The sequence below is a fragment of the Opisthorchis viverrini genome (assembly GCF_000715545.1).
Source record: "Opisthorchis viverrini unplaced genomic scaffold opera_v5_1, whole genome shotgun sequence".
NCBI lineage: Eukaryota > Metazoa > Platyhelminthes > Trematoda > Opisthorchiida > Opisthorchiidae > Opisthorchis > Opisthorchis viverrini.
Window position 1 is genome coordinate 9,346,896 of NW_008751657.1, and position 20,050 is coordinate 9,366,945.

A 20,050-nucleotide genomic window follows, 5' to 3' on the forward strand; every position below is an offset into this window, starting at 1 on the left:
TAACCGCAAGGCAGCGGTGTTTGGCGGGAAATGCGAATGCATTACCATTTCTACGGAACAAGTCGCCACATGTTCCAACCCCCAACCTGGAGGGCCAGGAGACTGTGTTCGTCAGACCTCTAACCATTGACCAACCTGGTATGAGAGACTGTGAGTGTCGCGGGACGCTCTCCAGTATAGCTCAATGGATCGCTGAGGTGCGCAAACCGTCACACCACGGTAAGGTCCATTCTCTTCGTGACGGGACTGGCTAGCTAACAAAGTGAAAACTGCAAGGACCTACCTGAGACTTCTGAAGTAATCTCAACTTTTGTTAACATTGACACATTGACATACAGAACATCCGCCAGCAATAATACCCAAAATTACTTACTCCATTGTTCGAGCATTACCCGATTTTACTGACCCTGCGCTGAATGTCTGATCCTCAAACATTTGCCAAAACGATTTGAGCAGAAATGTTCAATCATACTGATTACCAACGCACGTTAAATTACTGACCGAACCGTCCTATTACTGATTGTGAATACCAAACACTTTCAAGAGTGCTATGCTCATCAATTTTCTGACTCTGAAACCGTTTGAAAATGTCCAGGTGGTCCGTATCAACATCCATTTCTATGAACAAACATTTCTAGATCCTTCATTCAGTTTAATGTAGATGTCTTTATTGAAATCCTGAAATAACCGCCAAAAGTTGCTTGATTTTACCGTGTCCACTCAGGTAGTGCAACGCAACACGTATCATTGAGAGCGAATGACTGAATGCCGGAACACCGTTGTTTCATAGTCTCCTATAAGTCAACTGACTAACAAGTCAGCATCTTCTTCAGACCCGTTATACTTGCCTGATGCCAGTTTCAAAAAGGCGTACAAAGATAACTTCAACTTGTTGGTGAATCATTATGAATTGCATGCACAAGACGCGGTTAAGTTCGTTTCCATAATTTACTGTAATGTATCCAAGGGGAAGCTGGTTGAATCAACAAGGAGAATGCCACAAAGCGAGGGGCAGCACGCTGCACACTGATCCATATATTCAACCATGGACATTGCCACTACAGCGTACTAAACAAAGTATGAGTACTTAAACCCTGTGCCGAAGGCTGTGTAAGCGTCCCAGTAGTTAGAGAAGTGAGGTTCAAATCCAAAACTGGTGACGCATTGTCAAATGTCTCGCCGACCCAGCGGCGACTGATGAATAACAATTCTTAGATAATGCGGTTCGCTTTTCATGACACAGGTGAGCGGACTAATTTGACCTCCGATTGCATTACTTGGTACACAGTGCAAGGTATTAAAACGGGACGGTAAAATAAAACAAACATTTGACATTCCCAGTCCTCTCAGAATGACTGGATAATTCGCAGCTTTCTCTAAGTTAGTAGACAATTTCGGTTCTCTTCAGCGACGAATCGTCCTCCGTGCCTTTCCCGACAATATCCAGTCCCCATGAAATTCCAACCGGGCCTAAATACGAACCTTTGATTATCAATATGTTTCTTGTTCAAACAAAAGTGTAAGATCAGCACAGGAAAGAGCGCTGTCAACACACTACCCTATACGCAGGCTTAACTTCCCAATTGGTTGCCCCATTCACGTACACAAGCCATCATTTGTGCGCCTAAAATGTTGACTGTTCAGGAAATCCAGCATCCGTAGCGAGGTACGGGGACCCGATGGAGTCCATTTGGATCATATCTTCGTAAAGTCAGTTGAACCAGTGCATCCGTCAAGTTGGACGCAGTGAACACCGTTTGTTGTTTCAGTTAATGCTAGACTCCCAGGACATAACTGGTGTTTTTGATTGGCGTCTTGGATCAGATAAGTACGGTGGCTTTCTAACCATTAAATGACCGGATTCCATTTTGGTCAAATGGATATGAAATATCTAGGCGAACCGTCCCTCAGAAGTTTCATTTGCTGGATTTGCAACGTCAACGCAAGAGTCCCCCTAGGGTTCTAATTCGCTTTTGATATTTTTATACTCCACCCCAATGATTCACTTTTTTTATTGCACCCGTAACTTTGACAATGATGCCCAAGCAACCGAACACCGCCTAATTTCGGATAAGTTCCTGCCGATCAGTAGTATATTAAACGCAGAGGTAGTTGCCGTTTCCCACATAGATTCGCGAGAAGTAGAGACAGTCGAACCACTTGAAACTGAGACTACTTCCTCCTCTCCCTTTTAGGGCTCGAATTCTGCTTTTTTAACTCCCTGAGTGTGTAGTTACAACTAGTGGCGACCTCAACATTTAAAGAATGCCTTGATAATTTCTCAGCTCATACTTCTTTGCCAGGCCGTGGATTGACCGACCCTGGGTCATCTACATCCAACACAAGAATGAGCAAAAGGGGCTCTACCAGGCAAACAATCGCCTGGTAATAATCCAAGGCCACCAAAAAAAATCACAGTCCCTTTTATGGTTCTCCCTGTCTGGAGTTTTTTCAGATTGAGGGGGACTGTTATGACAAGTAGCCACTATGGAGAAAAAATGGAGCCAAGGACGTAAAATGAACACAGAATCTAAGGGCGACGTTAACAAGACAGTACATACTGGAGAATATACACAAGGACGTAGATTGACAAATCTTTTGACTGCTTGACTCACTGTGAGAGGTTTGTAGTAAATGTTCTGTAGCATCCAGACTAACATCCTTGGTTGCAGACACGGTACTGACGTAGATTACAAATCTTTTGACTGCTTGACTCACTGTGAGAGGTTTGTAGTAAATGTTCTGTAGCATCCAGACTAACATCCTTGGTTGCAGACACGGTACTTTCATTTAGCTGGCTGCTCTGAACTGGTCTGTTTTCTTTCATCTCCCCGTGTACTAAATCCAACAACTCATTCCACGACAAAGAATTCAGAGGATTTTCCGGATAAGTTGAGGGATACCTGCGTAGAAGCCACATTGACTGAATATGGTGTTCTTGACGATATTGGTGCAGGCGTTTCCAGATGGCCGGTGGCAAAATTCCACATGGCCAAGTAGTTGATTCTGCTCGTTCAACAGTCCGACGATAAAACTGATGCATCACATCCTCGCAATACGAATCACCACCAAGCTGCGAATTGGATACAGCACGGATAAGTTACGAGCAACATCCAGTTACCATTGGATTTCAGCCTGACAAGCTAGGGGGCTGCAACATAATACTATGAATCTAACATCCGGATAATGCTTGGTGGCACCGAATTAGTAAGAACTAAACCTCGGATGGATGTGAAGAAAGATCTAAGCAACAACATAATAACAACATAATATTGTCGAAGTGCCAAGTGGTTTAGTGAATGAAGGATTAACTATATTTTTTGGAAAAGACGGGTGTTAGTAGGTCCAGTGGCATTCGAGTGTGAGAAACAGCGGGGCCAATCACAAAAACGCTAGTTGAATAAGTTCCCCTACCTAGAAAAGATAGGCTCCATTGATCGTTCATGCAACTGTAGCACTTTTTCAGTGCATAATTGCCATGCCACCAGAAGCACGAGGGCTGGTACACCGCCAGGTTGCCCAAGCCTAAACAGGAAGTCGAGACGCCGAGGTCGGGTTCGAACCACCGATCGTCCGGTCAGCGAATTCGAGCTCTTATCACTCAGCTATCTCCCCCAATTGATCATTACACAGCATTCACTGGACTCCCACTGTAGAGGATACAGGATAGTAGGAAGGAACAGGATTCAGAATTGCCTAGAAGTTCACGAATACGATTACACCGAGTCCTCTTCCGAGTAACAAAAGCTTATCCCTCTGATCATTTAGGTAGCTCTTCGGATCATTGGGATTGCAAATCAAAGTATGTCCGTAAACGAGATTTAAAACCATCGATCCGCGCGTTTGCCAATTAGAAACACCTAGGGCGTCAAAGCGGTATATCCCTGAATCTCAAGGGACGTGTGTATCAGGCTACGGCGCGGGCTGTTTTGTTGTATGGCTGAGACTTGGTCTGTTCGAGCAGAGGAACTGAGACGTCTTCAGGTGTTTGACAATCGTTCTTTCCGGACCATAGCTCGTGTAGACCAGTGTCGGCAAATTCGTAACGAGCCAAGTAGAAACCGAGTTTTCGGCCGTGAAACAGGAATTTCCATTGAAGTGTGTCAAGCAGCAGAAGCTGCGTTGATTATGCCACGTATTGCGCATGCCTAACCATCGTTTGCCGAAGAGAGTGCTGTTTTACGCGCCAAATTCAGAGTAACGGAAGTAAGATGGGCAACCCTTGACCTGGCAGACGGGTGTGAGATTACGAAACGTTTGTATCCTTTCGAAGCTACTCGCCTACCAGGATAGGGACCTCGTGATTTCCACTGCGCCTGATCGGAGACGCTATAAGATATGGCTACTAATCGATGTGAGTGTCGTTCGTCTTGTCAGTTTCTATCTAGGTTGCCTGAATGAGTGTTTGGAGGAGTAGGCACCTCGGAATGATTGTAGCAAGGTAGCACTAAGTACCTTCCCTGTCCATCTTTATTTTCTTTACAATAAGGCTTTCAAACAAATCATGATTGTACGGCAGCGAAGCATCGGTGTAGAACACTGATGTCATGCTGTCCAGAATGATATGCCGGCCACCAAACTGATGCTTCGGTGGTTCTCGCATTACATCCACAATTTCTAAAAACAGGAATTATTGAAGGGGCGCTCCGCACTCCAAATACTTTGAAGTAAGGTTGTCAGGATAGCTATGACGGACCCTATGACCTTATGAAGAGCGCAGGATGCAAACAATCTGGAACAAGTGTTTTGCTGCTCTCAGGTAATGAAATTGTACACGGACCTCCGTTGCTGATGGCCGACTGATATCCACATTCTACTCGGTTTTATTTAGTCCTTACAGAAGGTGAGTCGATGGGAGCAAGCAGAACTTCTTCAAAGTGTATACTTTTTTGTTATTGAAGTGAAATCCGATTTTTTAGACTGTCCCACTAACACTCACTCTCCTCGAAACAGTTGATCGGATTAACTGGAACGTGGTGTGATTGCTCCCAGTTACAAAGGCTCTCCTCATTTACGGGGTTTTGAGATCCACCAGCAGTCAGTCCTACGGCCCCTGATTATTTGGCACTTGAAAGATATGCGCGTACCATCAGTAGTTAGTTACTGATATGGTTTTTCTGCCTTCAGTCACAGCTGCTGATCATGACGAGATCAAGTGTCAGCTAGCGTGTACGGGTGACTACGGTCAGACGGTTTTGAAGGATGTGATCGTGGCTTCTTTCACCTTTCTCCAATCGTCACCCAAATCACCACTGTTCCCATAGAGTTCTGGGAACTCCTCAGTCAACTCAACTCGATATCACTGAAATGGAGATGCTTTGCACCTAATTTCCCACAGGGCAAGCGAACAGATGCGCGTTCCTGCACAATTCCGTCATCTGAAGACAGTGGTAAACTTCGGAATTAGCGACAACGATGTGTCGAAGCCTTCCACCGATTGTTGATTGCCACAGGGTCCAAATGAGTCCACGGGTGGTTTGCATTTGGTGATCTCCAAGTGTGTGCAAGCTAGAAATAAGTGATGCTCAGCACATAACTGAAGAAGTCGCTCCCTAGTATCTGTTCGGTGAACGTCAACCCCAAACCGGCCGCCAAGACCTAGTGGGCTAGCCTGAGCATTAATACCACCTACCAGAATCACATTCTTCTAGCTGACATACACTTCTGGCTGACAGATGCAACCGTGACAAATCTCGATAGAAGCTATCTCTCAACCTCAAAGCTACAGTCCGTCGGATATTATGCTTCCACAAAAAAACACCGTTTGCCACGTCGAGGTACATTGATCCTGACTGAATAGGAACCAAAGCGTACAGAGATGACTGTTGACTGGAGTCCAGTCCAGGAGGGTGCATTCAACACAGAGGCTAAGCACAATCCCCATGCCGTAGATACCACGAGCTATTGCATCAGGATCACTGGACATTTGAGGGGTGAGTGGCGAGAAATCTAGACTCAAACTGAGCGGTCTGAGGTGCATAACCAAACTGGGGTGTCGAAAACGTCACACATTGATCGCAGAACACTGTCTCAGCACGAGCTACCTGTTGTTCACTTTGACAGAGTACGTAGGTTGGAAGTAATGTGTAACAGATCCCTTGAGAATATTAAGGGTTTATTTCGATTTATTTCACTGGACAGCTCAGATAGGAGGCAATGGTAAGGTAATCGGCAGCTAAATAAATCAGAACTTGGGGCAAGGGTGGTATGGGAAGTAGTCAGTGACTGAAGGGCCATGAGGGCGAATTTTCTAACCGGGTGCCCAGAACTAAGAAGGGGTTTGGTTGAAATACCCCACAGTGAACCTTTGACTCAAAAGGTTTACCCACAAGGCAGTGCGACAGTATACGGTTTTGTTCGCGGACACTCCTCTTAGCCTTGGACGAAAAAAACTTAACCACGATAAAGTCGTCAGTTTTCTTAAAGGACCCTGCCCATAGTCAATGACCATAATCTGGCCCACTTGGCTGCAATGGACTGGTCTGGAATGAGGATTCAGGGATTAAGGCACAACTGTACAACTCCCACTGTCTGCGCACAGTAGGTGCCCTTAATCATTACGACTCTTCGGTTTTAGAAGTTTTTCGACTGCGCTGAATACGGAACGGTGACGGTCAATCGTTAGGAGATCAAAGTGTACGGTTTTTAGGGCAGACATATCTACACCAGTCCTCCCCCGGAGGAGAAAGCATCGGTTCCTCAAGAAATACGGATACGCTGGACGCCTAAATTAAGCACCTTACTGTATTCAAAGCCTGGAACCCGGTAGTCCCGCACTATTTTACCTGCAGTTGTAGACCAAGAACAGCGTGAATTATCACATTTGATGCTTTGCCTTCATATGTTCGGAAGTAATGAACTGTCTACCTTTTCACCATTTACTGCGGTGGTCGACTCACGTGCGGAAAACAAGGTAGTTCTTAGCTGCCAACACATACTAACATTATGAAGAAAAGCACAGGGATAGCGAACGTGGCTACTCAATGAATCCTTAGTGGAAGGAAACAAACTCACGTCACGAAAACGGCGGTGTGAATAAACTGCTGTATAAAAGTAAAGCCAAGCTTCACCCTCATTACGCATAAACGATGATTCCGCATCCGAAGACAAGCAATCGAGAGACCTGGAGAGGGACTCCAAATTTGTACGTAGGTCCGACAAGCATGAGGTTGGAGAGGTTATCCGGACCAACATCATACGTCCCAAAGCACGAAACAGCTTATAAAGCTCTGAGTTGTCTGCCAAACTCTGCAAATGTTACGGTAAAATCAAGGAAGGACAGACCTCAAGGAAGCCAATGAAACAGTTGAACCAAGGCGATGAATTGTTGTGGTAACCAGCTTGTAAGCAATCAGTACAGTGTTCGACGGCTTCTTTGATCAGTCCCTGCTTTACTGATAATTTGATAAACCGCATACAAATATCCGCGTTTGTTGGATCGTTTAGCTAATCCGATGAGGAAATGCGAGCAAGATACCCACCAGCTGTGCCTTGAGGATGTCCAATGTGTCACATGAAAATCCTTTTGTGGTCTGTGATGGGAGGTGAGGTATTACTTCACCGCCCGACTGTTCACATACATTCGTACCAAAATAGTTCCCGTTGAGTGTGGATCTTAACTCGTTCGCTCCCAACGGACGAGCAATTACTTCATTTACCCAGGCAAGTAGGTTGACTGCATCGGCAGACTCCTTATTTACTTGAAGATACCGCTCCAAGTATCTAGAAGAGCATTATAGAAAAACTGAACGAACCCTTTCGCAACGTTGTACTCTTTCACATCAATGTACAAATTTGCGATTTTCAAGCCCAGAGCCTTACGCTAGATGGGGAAAGAAATGTTATTGTGATCACCCTTACTTCGTCGGCTGAGCTGCACCTCGACAATAGATGCGAAACATACCGATCAACCTGGCGCCTACTTTTCAACATGATAACTTCAAGCCGACCGCGCTCAGCCAGTGGCGTAAAACAATATCATTAGTTTTAGGGCATCATAGAGGGCTAAATAGGTCCCAACAACCGTTTAGTTGCCTACCAAGGGAGCTAGTTAGTGAAAGCCATCCATGTTTAATGGTAGGCAGTCAGTCGATAGCGTGCTCGAACGGGAAGAACGAATAAATATTGAAGGGCCCTATCCGTCACTCGTTTAAAGCAGTGGAGCAAGCGGCGGGGGCAACTCGATTTGAGAACCTCGTTTTAAAGCAGGAAGGGAAGTTCCGCGTTGGCGTCACGAAACCGATTGTGGAAGAACACACAGATAATAACGCAGTAAGAGCTATGTGATGAATTGAGGAAACTGCCTTAGGATGGGAGTTGGAAAAAGTGGTAGGTGTAGGTGAAGCACTAAAACAGGAGGATACATCATTCTGGGACAAAATCTCTGGGATAGATATTCTGTAAAGATGGGGTACTGATTTTATGACTCTCTACCGGATATTCGTTTAACGATCCTGTCGAAGAAACTAGAGCGAACTGCAGTGTTCCATGAAAAATTAGCTAAGTTTGCACAGAAGGTGATACAACAGCGCTGATCCGTGGAAGGAAAAGTAAAATGGAGGTAAAAGACAACTGGTGCCACCATTGTTTCCCGGAATAAACGATCTTGGTTAGGCAACCGCTGAAGCAGTTCGAAATATAGGGGACCATTTGGGGCCCTGCCGCTACTCCATAGCTTCGTACTGTTTGTAGTACATTTAGGCTTCTACGCGACCCATATTCCGTGGAAGTGTCAAAGCAGATCATTTTGTAGCCTGACGTCAAGATCCCGTGGTTTTTGTTCTCCGCGGTTGGTCATGGTCCGGTTATTATTATCAGACTAGGAGATGGAGTAAACGAATCCATTTCACCGTGCAATTGCAGTTTTGGTGACAGCAAAAGCTGTGTAGATGACAGCAGGGTTTTGTGTGAGGAGACTAATGACGGCCTATCCCGAATCGTACTTGGGCTTAGGGGCAGCAACGGCAATTTAGATGTCCGGAGTATATGTGGGTTGGAAGGTTGGCGAATATAATTTTGTAAACACACTTGAAGGGCAGCGGGTAATTCCCCTGCTGGGCTGCTGGGCTGGCATAAACTCTAATTTTGTTGGGAGTAGGAAGCTGTGAATCAAGTATGCGACGGATAGGGTAGCTTGGTGCCCACAAACTGTGCATTATGTCTCTACTACCCAAGGTGCAAACTGACTGATGTCGCTTTGTGTCCAGATGGGATACTGTTGCTTGGTAATCGTGAACGAGAGGTTTATTCAGGAAGTGTCGGCTTGGCCTAAGACAACCCAGAAGCAGTTTGTTTGGCCGGAGCCAGGTGTTGGCCTTCGTGGCCTACGTGTCGGTCTGAAGGGCCGTTTTGTAAGCCGCTTTAGCTCAAACGCGAAGTTGACCATGCTGACAGACACCGACGGGTTTGGACCTGAATTCGCCCTCTCAACAGATGGTAGACAGATCCGCAACATACAACAGGCAGTTATTAGCTGTAGTATCAAGCTGGAAGATGTTGTCAACAAGAAAATCTGGTGTTACATGAAATGGCTTTGGGTAGCAAGCTGGAAGATCTTGTTGACAGGAAAATCTGGTGTTACATGAAATGGCTTTGGCGGAGTGTGTAGAGATAAGCGGCCACCAAGGCAGCAGCAGTACTGCGGCCGTTAACCGTTGTTTAAGTTTTTGTGTTGGAAGCATTGTGACGAGCGGCTGACTCGTGGTAGATGAATCTTTCACCAATGGAAGAGGAGTCCTCTAATCCGAGGGTAAAAATGGACATCAGAGCGTGCAAAATGACATTGCTGTTTGTCTTGGTCCCCTCCAGGTGAAGTGAAGACCATGAATTTACATCCCTGGTTCTTGCCGTATCCCCTGCTTGAGCAGGCAAGAGAGTTTCAGTGTACCCTCAGGCGAGTCATTTGAGCTGCACCACTGAATTACGGGCATGTATGGAGTTTATGAGTCCTTATGTATGGTAACACGGTAAACGGGGGCCTACGGCAATATACATCACTGCTGAGGGGGGTATGGAGGGTGAGCGATCGATTGTTTGGTGTGTAGATGTTGGCTGTTCGCGCGGGATGATGCAAACCATAAATCGATGGCCACAGACCCGGTGTGAAAATGCAACTTTCAGCTCTGTTTGGAGGTAATTATCATGCGGCGTGATTGCCGAACCATTGGTCTTTAGCTATATGCTGGACATGACCCCGAAATTCCAGCTTGTTGAGGATTGGGTACAATTATGTCTTTGTTCAAACATATACATTAGGAACCGGAAGAACACAAAAAATTAGGAAGAGTGTGGCCAGAATTTATCTCGCAAGGAAAAATGTGTGATCAAAGCAGTAAGGCAGAAAACGATAGTAAGGAATCCTCGACAGTTCCCTTGTGATCCTTCACACGATCCACAAGCATGCTTCTGTGTTTCGACTGTACGTGGTACTATCCATTTTGGCCTATATTGAAGTAAGATTCATTAGCAGCCCAGGTGCTTGTTTAACGTAGTCGCAGCGCCTTTTCAATGTTTCTGTAAGCTAGCCCTCAGTTCTTGTTTCGGTTTTAATTTCCAATGCAGGGCGATTTCAAATAGGTGGCCCGCTGCGTTGCCGGTTACCCTAAGGACCACGCCGAGCGCGCGCGAATCCCGCATTACACCGTCGACTTACTGTTTCACAGGCAACAAATTTTGATATATCATTCTTTTTAAGTGTCCTCTTCAGGTCTCAGAAACGGGAAAGTCCGTAGAGTAGGGAGGTTGCCATGATGGCTACCGTTATGACTGAGTCGCATCAACTTGAATCTGGGCCTTCTGCATCGCCCGATCCACCGACGGGCTTACATAGTTGACTGTTAGGTCTCAGAAACGGAAAGTCCGTAGAGTATGGAGGTTGCCATGATGGCTACCGTTGTGACTGAGTCGCATCAACTTGAACCTAGGCCTTCTGCATCGCCCAATCCACCGACGGGCTTACATAGTTGACTGCTGCCCAGAATTTTCTCCCCGTACTCAACTTAATATCCGTAACTCTGAAAGTTTACTCCCATTGTCGACGTGTCAAACTGTCTTCAGTCAAAGCTTTTTCCTTTGTCCGTATGGAACAAGCTCCCTTGTCCTATCCATACTATCTCATCTCACATAGGCTTTGGAAAGGCCATCGATTCTTACCTTTCTATTGAAGGAGTCGAGCTTTTTCGCGCCTTTTTTGAAACAGGTCCTAAGTCCTTCTAGTCTGCGCACTCACCCTGACTGTCCTGTTACTAGGTCCTAGCATTTACGCTCATCAGCTTGAGACCCTTAGCAATAGCCCACAAGCGCGGCAAACACTCTTCCAAGTGTTCTTCTCTATAACGTTCCACTTTATTTATCTCTTATGCAGACGTTCACTTCCTGCGACTACATCTTCCGCTCTCTAAAAGCATAGTTGAGTCGCAGCGAATGCCTAGCACCTGCTATCGCAATTGTCGTCAAGCCCTCTCCACTGACCTTGCTCTGTTTCCTTCATCCGGCCGTAAGCTTTTGTACCCAGCCAAATTATTCCCAGTTCTTTAAGCCTGGTCCCATCCCTGAGTAACGCTGTCAGCTCTATTTAATGTCTGGTGCTTTGCTTTGGCTGGATTAAACTAACCCCAACCGAACCGAAGCCTAAGTTCCTCGCTGTTCCAAACCACTCTGCATCCCCTCTACACGCGCAGCGCACGCATATCAAATGGTGGGTCTGAAGACGCACTATGATTGAAATACTTGTTTGGCCCCACAGCCAATACTTCATACACACACATGACACTAGTGCGCCTCTACCTGAAAAGGTGGTTCACACCACTGCTTCGACTTTGTTTAGCCATAGTACACAGGCTCTGAACGTCTCCATTCAACTCCCATAACCCAAAAGGCAATAGATGTTTCATTTGCCTGCACGACTTGCCTCCCCCAGTGACTGTTTGCTGTTTAATTGTTCGAAATGACTGAGATGTTTTACTGCCCTGGCTCTCCCACCGACCGGATAAAATATTTGGTGGCTGGAGTTATATAATAATGCACAAACCGCAAATATGACAGCTTGGTGGCTTGACACCCTACAGATCTGGCAGCATGCACGAGCGATGAATACCACGTGTGGTGGACGAGCTCTGCAGGAATGGCACCTGGTACGTTGTAAAATGGTGGGTTCGTTTACTCGCCACCGGTAGCACGGGTATCGCTCACAGCCGGTGGTTCTTAGCCTAGCCTTTAGTTCAGGAAAACAAAAAAGGGCACCGTTGGTGTTTGTCTGTAGCTGAAATGGGCTTGTTCCGGTTGTAACTTGCTCGCAACACTAAAAATGCAGGAGAATGACAGCTGTCCTTCCGTTTGTTCAAAAAATATAAAAATACATTTATGCATGGGATAGACTGAGGGTACTGTGTGAGGCTCCCGCCTAACGTCGACGTGCAAGGAGTTTCCACTTTCATCGTAGTTGGGTCACCCCACCCCAAGTCCACTTCATCATCCAAACATAGCACATATGTTCTTCCCTCTTGTCATCTAGAGCGATCATATGCACAAAATGCTAATAACTTAACATTTCCTGATTACAATCAGTCACAGTTAGCACCTACTGCCTGTTTTTCGCCACGCACCATTCGTTTCCTGGAGTTGACAGCAGTGACTCGGCGACTGGTGATCCTTAATCTTACTTTCGTGTTAGGTTGATGTAGTAGATCTCAGTTAAGCTACGATTCTTATCAACAATCTGGGAAGCTGTTGCTTGTCCGGTTATTACTTGTCCACTGTCAATGCTCGCGTTAACCCCTCTTTCTGCACGACAAGGACCCGATGTCATGATGCTTTGGTGAGCCAAAATCTTCCGCCCGTTCTCAACTAGTCCAACAACTAGCCCCCCTGCCAACTGCCTCACGACAATATTCTGACTTTCTTAAAACCAGGCACAGACTCCGGTCCAATCAGTACTTGGTTTATGGATCAGCAAACGTATGCAACTTCCCTGGGTCCATTTTACTTGCTGTCATCCCATTTTGGATTTTCCCTCCGTTGACACCGCTGTATCTCATGCCTCCTGGCACTCGCCACACGTTACTGCTTTCATTCTATTTCTTTCTCGTTGCCCCTCTTCCCAAGCTTCAAACCTCGACTGCAGTTGCCCAAACGCCCCTTAGAACTGTTACCTTTAGTTCAGGAAAACAAAAAAGGGCACCGTTGGTGTTTGTCTGTAGCCGAACTGGGCTTGTTCCGGTTGTAACTTGCTCGCAACACTAAAAATGCAAGAGAATGACAGCTGTCCTTCCGTTTGTTCAAAAAATATAAAAATACATTTATGCATGGGATAGACTGAGGGTACTGTGTGAGGCTCCCGCCTAACGTCGACGTGCAAGGAGTTGCCACTTTCATCGTAGTTGGGTTACCCCACCCCAAGTCCACTTCATCATCCAAACATAGCACATATGTTCTTCCCTCTTGTCATCTAGAGCGATCATATGCACAAAATTCTAATAACTTAACATTTCCTGATCACAATCAGTCACAGTTAGCACTTACTGCCTGTTTTTCGCCACGCACCATTCGTTTCCTGGAGTTGACAGCAGTGACTCGGCGACTGGTGATCCTTAATCTTACTTTCGTGTTAGGTTGATGTAGTAGACCTCAGTTAAGCTACGATTCTTATCAATTANAGCTGTTGCTTGTCCGGTTATTACTTGTCCACTGTCAATGCTCACGTTAACCCCTCTTTCTGCACGACAAGGACCCGATGTCATGATGTTTGGTGAGCCAAAATCTTCCGCCCGTTCTCAACTAGTCCAACAACTAGCCCCCCTGCCAACTGCCTCACGACAATATTCTGACTTTCTTAAAACCAGGCACAGACTCCGGTCCAATCAGTACTTGGTTTATGGATCAGCAAACGTATGCAACTTCCCTGGGTCCATTTTACTTGCTGTCATCCCATTTTGGATTTTCCCTCCGTTGACACCGTTGTATCTCATGCCTCCTGGCACTCGCCACACGTTACTGCTTTCATTCTATTTCTTTCTCGTTGCCCCTCTTCCCAAGCTTCAAACCTCGACTGCAGTTGCCCAAACGCCCCTTAGAACTGTTATTCTTTCAAACTGGCTTGTCCCGGGTCTACACTCACACAGTCCTTCAAAGAAAGGGAAACTATCCATGAGACTGCGTCCGTCTGGCTCTCTGTGTCAATCACCGTCTCACCCAGAACTAGCTGCCACGGAACTGCGTATCCCTTATCCGATCGCGGCACCCTTGACGACCGTTACGGGGCTGTCCATAAACCGAAGCATGTCAGTGCAATAATGGCATGGCACTTTCATGCCCAGTGAGATGACACTTCCGCAACTATTTTCTTCAGAATTTCGACCGCAACCCCTCTCCCACTCAAGGCTTTGGTCACAACTTCGTGCAAAATTTTCATCCAGCCCCGTCTCTTTGTTGAGCTCTTCCGTACCCAGTGAAGTTTCACTCATATATGGCTGGCCTGGTGTTTCTGATACAATTTCGGCTTGCCTCCTCCACAAGTTCGAATCCGTACACGGTGTTCGGTTCGCCCTATGTATTAGCACCATGTCCCCATCCAACCTATTCCCTGCACCTGACCTCCCTACAACATTGCAAACAGTGAGTCTGCTTAGTTTCAGAATAAACCACAGTTTTGAGACAAGAATCGCCATGTGCCCCCAATTTGAAGCACTCCGTCTCCATCTTCACCTTCGCTCGCTGTGATTCCGGCAGTTTACCCAACCGCTCAAGGTCCCTCATGGTCAGTAGTGGTTTTAAGTTTTAGGCTACGCCAGCTGGCTGTCCTTGAACCAGTCGGACGTCATGCCCATAGTTCCCAACAAGTTGGGAAAGAAACCTATTATTATTTCATCGGATATTCCCCACTGTTTATGACATTATACTCTTTTCGTGCAGTCCGCTCCCCCACAAATCTCCCAGTCCTACTTCACTCTGACTGTAAACATGACCACGCCGGAGGGTATGCCACCCACAAGTTGAGAGTAAACATTATTATTATAATAAGACTCACATCAGATTTACCTCTGTTACCTAGGTACTTGTAAGATCCTCTAGGAATGAGGCTATTCTAGCGTTTCCATCTCGACCCTTTGCAATCTGTTCAGCATATTTGCATCCCGTATCATCGCCTATTAAAATGCTCAACACTTTCCTTATCTAACTATGGCGGCCAAGTAAAAGCAAATCGACTGGAGCAATGACTTTTCAAAAACCATGCCCTCCGTCCGTGTCGAATGGAACGGTGTTTGGGCTGAGCACGACGTAGCTCAGGGGAGCCAGATTGATGCTTCCAGTGGAGAAAATAAAGATTTTCGCAGCCAGCAGCCCAATTGTTGGTCTGATTAGTAAACGGCCTCTGGCCACAGTTCAAGAGAGCCTGCTTCCTCTGGCTGCTAAAAATCGGTAATCTGTACAATGGTTACAGCTAGAAGATAATAGTGCGACTCTCCAAAGTGACTGGCTGGACATTACAAGCATTTTCCAGACCGAATCTCAGGGCTCCGGTGCACATTCTTGCTTTGGGCATAAAGAGCAATTTTTTATCCGCCACAGGCTTTCGATGGACAACTTCGGTTTTCAGTGGATCTCTGTGACTTCGGACGACATTGCGTAGAGGGCATTCATGTACTAGAATTTCGTCATTTTCATGAATTCAGCGACTTGAATAATAACAAATCCATTTTCCAAGTTGTAGGGAGTATACCAACTGAGGCACCGTGCCTAATCTGAACGTGCCTGTTGCCTGCGCATCTACCTTTCCAGAGATAAAGTGTCAAAATGTACCTCACGATAAACCGTAGGAAACGGATTGTTGGATTTTCAGGCAAAACGGATCGGCCCTCTGTATTTCACTGAAATTTCAAGGAAAGCGGATCAGGCAACCGGATCGCTATATCGTCGCCATATTTGCCTTAGACGACGTTGTATTACCGGTGAAGTATCCGCTCATTGGGCCGCCTTGGCGCATACGATATTTAATGAGGCGTATTTCTAAACTTTAAACGGGAGCCAATAAGCGGCAATTGAATGAATGCTCGACTGTTGCCCAGATTGCATGCGTCTCAACATATTCACAACCAGCTCTGGTGATTGAAGCTTGCTACTCCCACAGTGGTGAAACGGGGAGAGAATCAGCTCCGCGCGGCCGGGAGAGAAAAACTTCCTCAACATGCAACCGCAACGTTCCCGAAATACGACTCGGAGTATTGCGCACCCAGCCCTTCTAACAAAGTACAACTGTATTTGGCAACGCCACCGATGTTGAGAGCCGTGAAGGTCGGCAACAAATCCTTCGAACAAGTTCAATGCACTGCCTTAATTATACCAGTGAGGTAAAACAGAACAACCTAAAACCTAGTGCTACATACCGGGTTCGCCAGAGGCGACCGTAATACACAGTTGACGAATGCAAGTACAATGTCGAAGGAGGGTCAGAACAAAAAGAAATAATGCTGAGCTATTTTGACTGATGTGTGACTCACCAAACTCAGTCTTTTCTCTTTCATACAAGAAAAAATGTTACAGAAGCCAACCCATAGATAATGGTGTAAAGGTGCATTTTTATCATTAGAATTTGGAAAAGCCTGTTCACCCGACTACAGGCGCAGCGCCAGCTCGCCATTACACAGCGTGTCCGCTTCAATAAATGCGTTAGTTTTATGCATCTCGTTGTATGATGCTTTGCAACCGAAGACCCTAATCCCCACAACCAAGCTTTCAAATGCTGTACGCCCCGGAGTTAAAAACTAATCCAAAGACGCTACGGTACCTTAGCCGACTCTGATAGTCAGTTACCAAACTTTACACTCATTAGCCGGCTTACGCTCGGGCTTTGTGCAAAAGGTAATCGATAGCCCGGTGTTTGGAAAGTATTACTGCAGCGTTCTCAAAGCCCATTAAGCAGAAAATAATTTCTGCCTTCTCAAGTTCATAGTACTCAGTTCATTGATCAGTAGATGTTATCGCACTTGGACAGTCGGCTATCCCAACAACAAACTAAGAAACGGCTGCGCAACAGCTCAGTGCGCAGTGCAACAATCATGTAGTGGACCGGCTTCATGCGACTACGCCCTCACGTCTGAATCACGTCCGAATCCAACAAGTGCCGGAAAACGTCAAAAAGGGGTATATTCATTTCACACCCATCCTGGGGAAAAGGTAAAATGTGGTTACACAGGTGCACAGATGGCCGTCTATGACAAACCGATACAAAGAAACAACCGCTGGATCACTGATGTAGGCATGCAGGAGGCACAATGGTTGGTTGAGATCAGATCGTCCAGTAAATGCGGTCACCGATGAACCGCATAAATGTAAGGCTGTAGTTGCATTATTGCAAGTCTTCTGAACGCGTTCTTGTCTTCTGGCTGCAACACGTTAGCATCAGAGAAGGTGAAGAGATACAACGGTAGTCACATCAACTAATGTCGCAAAGGAAAACCAAAGTAAGATGAGGGTGAAGAACACTTTTATGCTGAACACATGAAGGGAACGTGAATCCAAGTCTAAAATCCGCGCGTTTACTAACCACTTACAGCATAGGAAAACAAACCAAATCTTTGAACCCCAGCACCAAGCAAACAATCGTGATCGGTGGTCAGCTCGGCTAGTGGCATGTGTTCTACCACGCATGCACTACTATTAAACGCATAACTATGGAACCACAGCAACGCCGCCGGATAACGCACCGATGATGTCGCTTTGAGCGTTTACAGTTTGTTATCAAACCAGCAACGAATGTTGCCTGGCCTACCATCAATCTTTCTGGTGGAAGAAGTAAACTAATTGCAAATTTGTTAAAATCAGCTTTGATTTCGATAATAGTCGCCCAAAGCGGTACATAGAGGCCCACTGAATTGAGCTTCCACAGCTTTCGGACTGATCGTTACAGATGTAAGCTCAATGACATTGACTTTGGCCACATTCTGAACTAGATCCACATAAATTCATTTCCAGTGAGCAACAAACAGAAAGCCAGTGCTCTTTTATGGATTTTCTCAATCAAAGGCCATGATCAGAACCACCGGCGATGGGCAAAGAATCCATGCTTCTGGAGGAGTGGAGGGTATAAAAGCGTATTATATTGCAATAGCGGCCTTACCTGCAGGACGTACCGACCATTTCCTGACGTTTTTGGCCCTCGTGCATGCTACCAGACATGCAATGTGGCACGCCACAAGGCAGCCGTAATCGCGGTATGTAGATTATTAAAGAACTCCAGTTACCAGATGTTTGATCCGGTAGGAGATAACCAGGCCAGTTAGCCATTTTCAACAAGCAAAAGGCAAGCAGCTGCAGGAAAGGGCGGGTCGCAGAGGAGGCAAATGAAGAGGCAGCTACCAGATGGACAATAGGGAAAAAACGGGGATGCAGGAATCGGGTTGACCATGGCTAAATGATGACGATGTGCGAGCTATCAGTCCAAGTAGAGGCGTATAATACGTTCTCAGGTATGAGAAACTCTGAGTTTTATTTGGTTAAGTTGTTTACAGCCAGGACGAAGCACCCTCGTTGAACAGAGTGGATGGTGTGGTCCAGGGCAGAGAGCAAGCTGGAAGTCACTGACCAAAAATGGGACAACAGTTAATTAAATAGAACAATGTAAGCGTGAGTGTATGACCTGGCGGTTATTTATCTCAAAGGATAATTGCGGCTATTAGAACATACGCAGTTCTTAGCCGGTAGTCAATAGCAGCAGACCGACGTGGGCAGCAGATGATGTATTGAAGACCGACAGGAACCGGTTCTATAGACAAACAGGTTAGCAATCATCATGAAGTAAGCAAACGTACAATCAATAATAACGCAATGAGCAGGAACGGAAAACACTCACTGATGCAACAGCGATTTCTAGAAGTACGTTCGGGATGTGGGGGCGCGACGAGGCGCGACGAGGCAGCTTGTATCGCATGACGAATCAGATTGTGCGATTTTGTCCGTTTAGAACAAATCTCGCCAAAGGCTATCTGGTAGGGACGGTACATAGGTAATACAAAGTAATAAACCGTTCTGGGCGTCAAGTTGGTGTAGTGGATGAGGCGTTCGCCTGCAATCCGGGAACTCTGGGTCCAGTACCCGGTCGGCCCGCTTTCCGTCGGAGTGAACGCTCTAAAATAGGTGCAACCGAGACGAACTTGTAAGGAATTACGGACGGGCAACAAAATGCTGACATCAGTTACTGAAGAATGAGCAGACCTTGAGCTGAAAAATGAGCAGCAACAAAACAAATGGCATCATAAGAAGTCGGCTTAGGTCACGGTACTTATGAATAGTCCGAAAACAAGGAAAGGTATCCTGTTCACCATTAATTTACGGAGGTAATCAACAGTGGGCTTTGTCAATTGACATAGATCCCAAGGAATGGCTGAGGTTGCCAATGTAGTTCGAGGAAACAACAATCGTTATTGGTGGGTTCTACTCGGCGTAAGCTTGGCATTTTCAGATAGTAATGCGAAATAGTACCAGTTGTGGTGGGAGTTGGATCTCTTGCTTGCACTGAGCGTTACTTAATCATAAGTAGCAAGGCCTGGGCACGAGTAGATGCGTATTTTTGGGAATGTAAGGACTTTGCTGCAGAATTAGCAGGCAGTAAGACTAGCCATCGGAATAAATGATACTGCCGGTGACAGAATAGAACAAACCGGGAGATAAGGCAGTTTTCAGCTGAGCTAAAGAATCCAACCAGACATCCTCCGGTGTGTAAAATGTATATATGAAAGGGTTAAATTAAGGAGACAATAGAAATAATTATCCGCTGAGCGGGAGCTTGAGGAAGAATGGATTATGAGTGCTTCCCAGCCGGAAACTACAACGTGAACTGAACGGGAAGGTAATAATATGCACTGTTCGTCACTGAGTCACTACTGTGAGCTCCGAGCAACAAACGGTGCAGTGAAAAAACGGCCAGGAATCGCTAGCGGTCACTGCTAATGCTCAGGAAATAATATGCATATGGTCACTTCATGGAGCAAGATGGATGAATGTATGACGATGAGGTGGGGAAGCCCAACTAAGGCGAAAGCGGCAACGCCTGACACGT

The 20,050-nt window shown here is 46.1% G+C and overlaps 1 protein-coding gene across 1 annotated transcript in view; it reads right to left on the reverse strand.

The window, feature by feature from the left end:
• T265_00163 (hypothetical protein) overlaps window positions 1-7,932 on the reverse strand; it is a gene marked incomplete at both ends in the record, with an annotated part of 37,613 nt that extends 29,681 nt beyond the window's left edge. The window contains 6 exons of the mRNA XM_009163820.1: window positions 2,719-3,073; window positions 7,015-7,248; window positions 7,285-7,446; window positions 7,482-7,722; window positions 7,755-7,822; window positions 7,861-7,932. Of these exons, the coding sequence (XP_009162084.1) occupies window positions 2,719-3,073; window positions 7,015-7,248; window positions 7,285-7,446; window positions 7,482-7,722; window positions 7,755-7,822; window positions 7,861-7,932 (1,132 nt within the window). The remainder of the gene's footprint in view (window positions 1-2,718; window positions 3,074-7,014; window positions 7,249-7,284; window positions 7,447-7,481; window positions 7,723-7,754; window positions 7,823-7,860) is intronic.
• Between the last annotated feature and the right edge of the window lie 12,118 nt (window positions 7,933-20,050).